The 8,125-nt window shown below is 44.3% G+C and overlaps 2 protein-coding genes across 3 annotated transcripts; one reads left to right on the forward strand and one right to left on the reverse strand.

The window, feature by feature from the left end:
* Positions 1–712: 712 nt before the first annotated feature.
* LOC119329478 lies at positions 713–3,592 on the forward strand. The gene is made up of 7 exons (XM_037602532.1): positions 713–1,421; positions 1,787–1,883; positions 1,987–2,033; positions 2,120–2,367; positions 2,452–2,693; positions 2,854–2,886; positions 2,986–3,592. Exons 1-5 carry the CDS (start codon positions 1,365–1,367, stop codon positions 2,567–2,569), a joined length of 567 nt encoding a protein of 188 aa, XP_037458429.1. The 5' UTR covers positions 713–1,364; the 3' UTR covers positions 2,570–2,693; positions 2,854–2,886; positions 2,986–3,592.
* A 364-nt stretch (positions 3,593–3,956) lies between these two features.
* Positions 3,957–6,778, reverse strand: LOC119329476 (uncharacterized methyltransferase At2g41040, chloroplastic-like). Of its 2 annotated transcripts, none has more exons than XM_037602531.1 (7): positions 6,601–6,778; positions 6,015–6,115; positions 5,698–5,920; positions 5,305–5,498; positions 4,888–4,999; positions 4,413–4,529; positions 3,957–4,318 (listed from the first exon to the last, which is right to left on the reverse strand). In XM_037602531.1, exons 1-7 carry the CDS (start codon positions 6,757–6,759, stop codon positions 4,181–4,183), a joined length of 1,044 nt encoding a protein of 347 aa, XP_037458428.1. In that variant the 5' UTR covers positions 6,760–6,778; the 3' UTR covers positions 3,957–4,180. The 2 variants fall into 2 exon arrangements, with proteins under 2 accessions (XP_037458428.1, XP_037458427.1); XM_037602530.1 differs by having other exon boundaries at positions 6,015–6,121.
* Positions 6,779–8,125: the final 1,347 nt, after the last annotated feature.

Genomic DNA, 8,125 nt, shown 5'->3' on the forward strand with positions numbered 1-8,125 from the left:
GCACCCGTCTTTTTACTTCTGCCAAAGCCTGAAAAATGTTATGCTTTGTAAAAACATTTCTGCACTCTTGCAGTAAAACCTGCAGCTACCCCCGGCCGAAGGTTGAAACGAATTCTAGAACATGGCCGGCAATTTTCGCTGCAAATCAGTGGGCATGACTAAGCTAGTCTTGCGCTGCTTCACATCACATGGGTTAGGTTCCTTGGGATAGCAAATCGAAGCATAAATAGACGATGGACATACATTTAAGCTAAAAGGTCCAGCTAGCTACGAGTATGTGCCCTTGTTCGGGCGAAAGCGATCCATCGGTTAAGCTTCCAGTAACCATTTTAAGCCAAAGGCACAGCCATGAGCCTGCACTACTCGTTTGCACAAACTAGTGAAAAAGGACGGCCCGTGACCTGTACCCGCATCAATGGCGCGTAGCTAGAGTGTGCCCAGCATATTAGTGCTAGAAATAAACAGTGGACTGCGCCATGGCGGTTCATATTTGGGGAGGAGGAAGCTTCGTGGAAGTTGCCTCTCACACCGTAGCTAGCATCAGGAGAGCAGAGGTCGAGGAAGTGTCTCCAAGCAGAGGCCGCCGGCCGGCTCTGCTCCGGTCGTCTGCAACTACGATCTTGGACGGACGGCGGCATACTAGTCCGACATCCCTCGCGGGGAGACCGCCGCCCGGCACGGCGGTGCACCGGGGGCCCTGCGCGCGCGCGGTTGCACACATCACACAGCTACGTTATTCATCCGGCCTCTGTCCATAGTTAATCAGTACTACGTACGTAGAGTACAGCCAGTATTGGATACATATGTAGCTGCAGATTAGAGAGGAACTTCTTCATTTACCATGTACTAGTTGATCTGATTGCTAGCTAGCTGGATAGGATTTTATGTAAGATTAATTAGCTTGGGCAGTTAAAAATATTACTATCTGCATTTTTAGAAGCTCAGCTAGTGCATGCATGCATCATGTTGGTGGTGGAGAATTCAAAACGCCGGCTACTTTCGAGGCAGTAGAATAGTTTGCATTGCGCATATATATATATATATATCTTGTTATATATATCTGGATTTATCATGCTTCTTCATCACATATCTTGTTATATATATATCTGGATTTATCATGCATGCATGCACAGTATAGATTACTTGATGGAACAAGTTTTTTTTTCATCAATCCATTTACAGTATGCCATACTCCCTCCATCCCAAAATAAGTGTCTTAGCTTTAGTATAACTTTTTAAAATTAGTACAAAGTTGAGACATTTATTTTGAGACAGAGTTAGTGTTAAATAAACACATTGACTCTAGCCGTGATTTCAGTTTCCTACATTGGACAAGTGAAGTGTGGTAGCTGCTCATTGACACAATGGAACAAGTTGACATTTGGGCGCCCATCTTGGCCGATCCTATTACAAGCCAACAGGTATTCACTTTGTTGATCAGATCACATATCTTGTTAGAGACGATGACTAGCTGGATGACTAGTTGGATGCTTGGTTTTATTTCAAAATAAAGGTGGAACCAGCCTATATATCTAAACGTAAAAATCATAAGTTATCTGAAAGAAGATTATAAGCACAACCAAAATGGTCAATAAAAAGTATTGAAGCATACTCCATGGTTTATTCAACCTTCATTTTAACTTGATGTAATATATGTCAATAAGCATAGTTCATATACGGTCCCCACTCTTTAGATCTTATCAAATCTTACTTGGATATAGAGTTCGCAACAGGCTCGTTGATCCCGAGATAATAACAACATATATTTCACGGTTCTTGGTGATAGGCGGAGATTAAAGTTCACTCAGCATATGTGGATTATGGCACCATGGACTTTCAAGCACTCTTAGAAGGACCCCATGATTTGGACGGATGGCTGAAATGTACAATGTTTAATTGTTGCGGTCTATTCCAAACTTCGTTACACAAGCAAGCAATTTATCCATGGTTTGACTTTGAAACCAAATAATGTATAATTCCTTGCAGGTGCATTCGTTCCTAATTATATAAAGGAGGCGAATTTAACTCATGAGGCAAGATTTTCGCACATCCAAAACAACAAACTTGCAAAACAAATGAATGTGGCCAATGGCATTGAAAATTTGCTTCATCATTGCAGATTGAATGTAACATTTATTCACCAACTAGTGATCATGGCATGACAATACAAACACCTATGCCTGCTCCACCAGAGGCGTTGCCTGAGAAAGAGCAGGCCCTGCACCACGACTCTCAACGGGGGAGGAGGAGAAGAGGAGGAGATGAAAGAGGGAGGAGGGGCCATGTGCCCGCCGCCTTGTCACCAACGAAGCAGGAGGCTTGCGGCCACCGCCACACCGCCGGAGGAGGGGACCTGCGATCTACTAGGTATGAGTTATGGAGGCATCATTTGTTGCATTGTACCATTTGTCATTGTGTCAAGTAGTTAAACACATATTCTATGTGCTTCAGATTACGTACCGAAAAGTGGTTGGAGGCATGGAAGTCGTGTGAGAAGTGCACGGGAGAGAGGAACATGGTTGATAAACATGGAACCATGCCAAAAACGTGGGCACAGAAGAAACAATGACCATTGGACATCTGAAGAGGTGAACGAATTAGTGGATGGCATATCTGCATATGGTGCTAGCCAATGGGCTAAGTTGAAGAACGAAAGGTTTCGAATATCAGCTCGAACGGCGGAGCATCTTAAGGTATAGTTAATTGGTGATTAATTGCACTAAAGAACATGCATTACATGCTCTCTCTGCTCATTGTTTTGTTGTATTTCACACTTTTTCTCTGTTCATCTTTTATTTATCTACATATATTTTATTGTAAAAGATGTTAATTTTTATGTGTTTAATCTTTCAGGATAAGTGGAGAAACCTAGTGAAAGCCTTCACGGTTGGGCCCACATCTAAAAAAAGATTTTATATCATAACTTTATCTAACTCATCATGGAGCATCACTGATTTTTCGTCTCTTACATTTATTGAATCCCAGGGAAATGTGAAAAGAAGGAACTCGCCTCGTCTAGATAGGGATTGCATTGAAAAGAACGAGAGGCTTGCAGCTGATTACCCTCGAAAATGAAGCTCCAGTCGCGAATGCTAGAAGAAACGCCATATGGTACTTCTGCTGTAGCAATGGTCCAGCAACAATAGTTCTGTTGTTTTTCAAGAACTGCGAAGCATAGGCTGTCATATTAAGTGTGTCGAGAGTAGAGAGTAGATTGAATCATCTGGATGGAGCAGCTTCTATCTGCTGCCTAACCGCCCTGTGAATGGGAATAACAGTAACACTCACTCCTCCGACCTGTTGGCTTGCCAGTTCTGCTACATTGATGTAATTAGCTTGACCTTTCATTTAACACAATGACACATTTTGCTGGAAGCTTATGGTCATATGATATGAATGGTGAATGGATCTGCACCAGTTACACACATTGCTTCAAGCAGTCTCACTCGCTCCGCTCGAGGAATAATGCAGTTGATAGCTCGAATCGAGCACCTGTGACACGCCTCGACCTGAAGAAGCTTGGTGCCGCTGCCACCAAGCAACAGGTTTCTTCACCACTCTGCTAGTGCCTTGAGCGATCGTGAGGTGCCGGAATGGCTGCTTGTACCTCGAGGCCAGCCAGCAGGCTGAGTAGTAGCTAGGGTAGTTTCTTTCTTGCTGCTGTATGGTGCGGTTTGTTGTTGATCCTGGGAATAATTTTGGTTGATGACAATATCCTGTCACTCACTCAGCCGGTCTGATTGCTTGCACTGATATTCTTCGATTTCATTCATTCTGTAAAAAAACTAAAAAATTGGAGCCAGGATACGTCCCTCTTGATCTTCTCTAGAAAGGAATTGAATCTGTACCCTTGAAGATTTTAATAGACGTTCAGGTCGTTATCGATAAAAGGCTTATAGTTCAGCAGTTACTTTAAATTTTATTTATTTTGCATAAACAACACAATTGTTCAGGTGTAAAACTTTTGCTCAATGCCTGAACTTGAACAAATGCTACTATTGTTCATCAGAGTCGGAGACCATGCATTTTGGTTCAATTGCCTAACGTGTGTTTGAGTTACATTTCCACCACCTGATTTAACCGTAACAGCTATATATATACATGCGTTAAAAAAAAGCACAGCTATACTATATATACACTGTGGCTGGCTATACAAAGAAAGTCTGGATGTGATACCCAGCTACGGCTTTTGCCTGGAGAACATGATGAATGACCTCTGCACCTTGCTGCTGTAGTTGATCAGGCCACAGGATCTGCACAGGTCTTCCAGCTCTCCTTCCGTGAAGAAGTTGTAGCTGCTGTTCACTGGCCCAACAATCTGCAGCACATAGCAGACAAGGTGCAACAGGCTAGGTAACCTGTCCCATGCAGAAAATAAGTAGTAGAGCTAGACGATCGATGACTTCTTTTACCTGTCTCAGTGGCCTTAGTGCATCAATAGAGAGCGGGCCACTGTTCGTGGGGGTGGATAAGAAGGTTGTCGCCACAAAGACACCGCCGGGCTTCAGCACACGGCTGATTTCAGCTATCTGGTTTTCAAACAGCAGAAGGGGATGTCATGGTGATGAATAAGTTCATATGAAAAGAAAGGTACACAGGTCATCGCATGACGCCCTGTTCCTACACAAAGCTGTCCAAAGCATACTAACTAAGCACTAAACTATCGTGGTTGACTTACAGACACGTTCAGCAGTCAATAATTAACAGAAATACAGAGCATTATTTCCCATGTAATGCCGGGTTTAAACTTTCTGGATTAACTAATTGTTCAGTGGACTCTGATGAATAAAATCGCAATTCCGAAGACACCAGTTTTACTATATCAATTATTAGGTTATCAACTATGTACAATATTAATCAGAAGTGCAAATGAGACAGGTACTATACCGCATTTGAAGGGGATGGCCAACAGTGGATAGCGGCTCCAGCATGAATGGCATCAATTGAACATGAAGCAAAGGGGAGCCTTGAAATATCAGCCCTTACAAGTGCGAGGTTTCTGCAGATGAATACTGCTGATGAATGTTCATAATTACTGTACTGTACTTTAGAACAAAAAGAACGTTCGGAAGTAGTAATAGATTGAAACAAGAGAGTAGATTATCACATTTTGTTCAATTAGATGCTGAACACATAGTGTAGTCTTTTTTGCTATTAAACTAAAATAAAGCACTAGTTCCCACAAAAAATAGTGATGGCCTAGTTTTTTACTTGACGGTTTGTTACAGTTGGATGTTGCATCTTGCATGACAACTATTCAAGTCTTACAGGAAAAGCTCGAAATAAACACGAAGGAAGGCTCACGTGTTCATAGGGGTTTCTTCTTGTTTGATGTAGTCATAGCATTGGCGGAGCATATTCTCAGAAAAGTCCAAAGCAATCACAGCTGAATATGCCCCAGAGCTTGCAAACTTCCTTGAAAACAAGCCACTGCCACAGCTGACATCAACGAGTATACCACCAGCGACTGATTGGAAATAATCTTGAGCCATTTGGAACTGATAAAGTCAACAGAAGACTAGAATTATATGCATATTAATATGAATATTTTCTTGTCATGAAAACTGGAGACAGCGTTTTGTTGCAGCACCAAATACATGGCTCTGACAGATATACGATTTAACATAAATAATTTCTTACTGAGCAGTAACAGCTTAAGGCCATGGAACTGAAGAATGAGACAGACAAGAAATGTACCTCTTCGTCGCGGCCAGGGAAGCCACTCCGATTGAAGTTCTGACGCCAACCTCTCTCGTAAAGAAAGGAGACGAGCGGGCTCCTGAACAGCTCGGTTCTAGCAGGCTTGAGTTCACTGTATTCTTTCATTCCTGAGGTGACAGTGAGATCCAAGAAGACATCTTTACTGGTGAATGACTTGTTGCATTTTGTACACTTGAATCCGGACCTGTAAATCGCTGGCCTGCGACACGCGTAGAAGCCAAAACAACATAAATCCTAATCCGGCAAACAGATATGCATGCGAGATGAAATTAACTCATGGACTTTAGACGTACAGGTTCATGCCTGGCGGCCCTTTCCTTATCAGCGGTTCATAGCAAACAGGGCAAGCGAACACCTCAGTTTCTGAAGTGTCATTCTGCTCGGTTTTGGTCTCCTGAAACTTTTCACATGACGAGCGTCAGTTTTACACAGTAGAAATAGTAAATGAGTTCCCACCTCAGCATTACATCAAAACCTGGTACACACAACATTCCACTACGCTTAACGCAACCAATTCAGTAACTATGCTATTAAATAAGCTGCTTCTTTTCCGGAGAACACATGAGCACCCTGTTTGCGTGATTAGCTCTTGGGTGTTAAATAGTACAGGCTCGATTGCAGAGAGCAGACATCCCATACATGTAAGGCAGCATAGATCATCAGCGGGTATATAAGCATTTAGGCCAGTCAACTAATCTGCCATGCGAGGTTCAATCTTTGCACCTCGTGGCCAAATATCAGCAGCATAGCCGCATAGGCATAACATCAAACATGTGGTGTGCGACAGTCCATTCTCCATTTCCTAGTAAACAGTAAAGGCAACCAGTTCCCTTCTCTCCCTAAGATAAGAATCATCTAGCGTTGGGCGTGTGTACGTACCGGGTTGAGGGCGATAGCTGCCGCGGCTACGGCCACGCGGCGAGCCGGCAGCGGCAGGCCGGAGCTGCGGCCTAGGCGGCCGGCGACGAGGGCGCGCGGGGGATGGTGCGACAGGTAGGAGGAGCAGGAAGCTGCCGCGGCTCTCACCGCGAGCTCCATGGGAGCTGCAGCTTGGAGACGCGCGGGGAAGGAAGGAAGGAAAACAAGAAATGCTCATTGGCAGGCTCGGGTGTGGTGGTGGTGGGCTCTGGCGTGGCGCCAGCGGCGTCCGTTCGCGACTTTGGCCATTGGGTCCTCATTTTTTTTACACGTCGACAAGTGTGAACAAGGAAAGCATGAGCCAATCAGTCATCAGTCAACAAAATGTCAAAAAAAAAATTACAAGAGATCTCCTAGGAAGTCCATCATCTTGAACCTGGAAAACAAGGAAAGCATTGTCGGCGAGCTCTAGGCGAGAAGGACATTATTCCGACTTCAAGGCGACGCTTGGGAGGACAACCAGACACGAAAAACGAAACATGATCAATGTCCACCGAAGGTGAGGAGGACTGACAACGGCATCAATGGTAACAACCCTAGTCACCCTTTGTTCGCCCGTGAGTGTGACCCGGGGAGCATCTCAAATCAAAAGAAGAAGAAGAAGGTGCGGCGAGAGGTTAACTTCGCTCAATTTCATCTAGAAGAATATCCTTTTTAATTCTCTAGAAAAAGGAATCATTTTCAAATTTTCCTCTTCGCGTACATGTCCTGTCTCGGCTACATGGGGAACCACGGGGATGATGATTGGTCAAATCATACATGTATGCTACTACTAGTACCTCATAATTTGCTCACAGTTACAAGGACAATTGAGAGGGAGAATCAGAGAGATGAAGGTTACAAGAGTTAAAGGACGGTCACTGCTACGGTTATGGCGTTATCAGTGATGGAGGCAGGCACGAGCTGAAGTTCCTGTACCGGAAGGCGGCCTCCTCTGCTTCCGCGCCATTGTCGTTGCTGCCGTGGTCAAAGTTGAGCGCGTAGCTAAGCGGGTGGTGACGAAGCTATGTACATAGGGTAGGGTCATAGATCTGATCAAGATACCCTCCCCAAGAACTCCTCTAAAAGAACCAGAAGCAGTTGAAGAAAAATCATCGTCCACTCGACCATGAAGCTATGTTCCACTCGACAGTCTCAAAGGCACTCGACCATATGAACAACCACTCGACTACCAGAAGATTGAGAGCCACTCACTCTGCAACGGTCGAGATTTAAGTCATAGCTTTAATGGTCATTTATGTACTTTTATTACAGGCGTTACCAGTAACGCCTCTACCTTTATGTACCTTAAACCCTTTGTAACTGAGGGCCGGAGGGGTCTGGCGAACTCTATATAAGCCACCCCCCTCCGCAGTGACAAGGGTTCGCACTCCCTGTAACTCACATGCATATAATCCAGTCGACCGCCTCCAGGCTCCGAGACGTAGGGTTGTTACTTCCTCCGAGAAGAGCCTGAACTCGTAAACTAGCGTATACAACTCCTCCA

This window comes from Triticum dicoccoides, chromosome 7A, assembly GCF_002162155.2.
Source record: "Triticum dicoccoides isolate Atlit2015 ecotype Zavitan chromosome 7A, WEW_v2.0, whole genome shotgun sequence".
Classification (NCBI taxonomy): Eukaryota; Viridiplantae; Streptophyta; class Magnoliopsida; order Poales; family Poaceae; genus Triticum; species Triticum dicoccoides.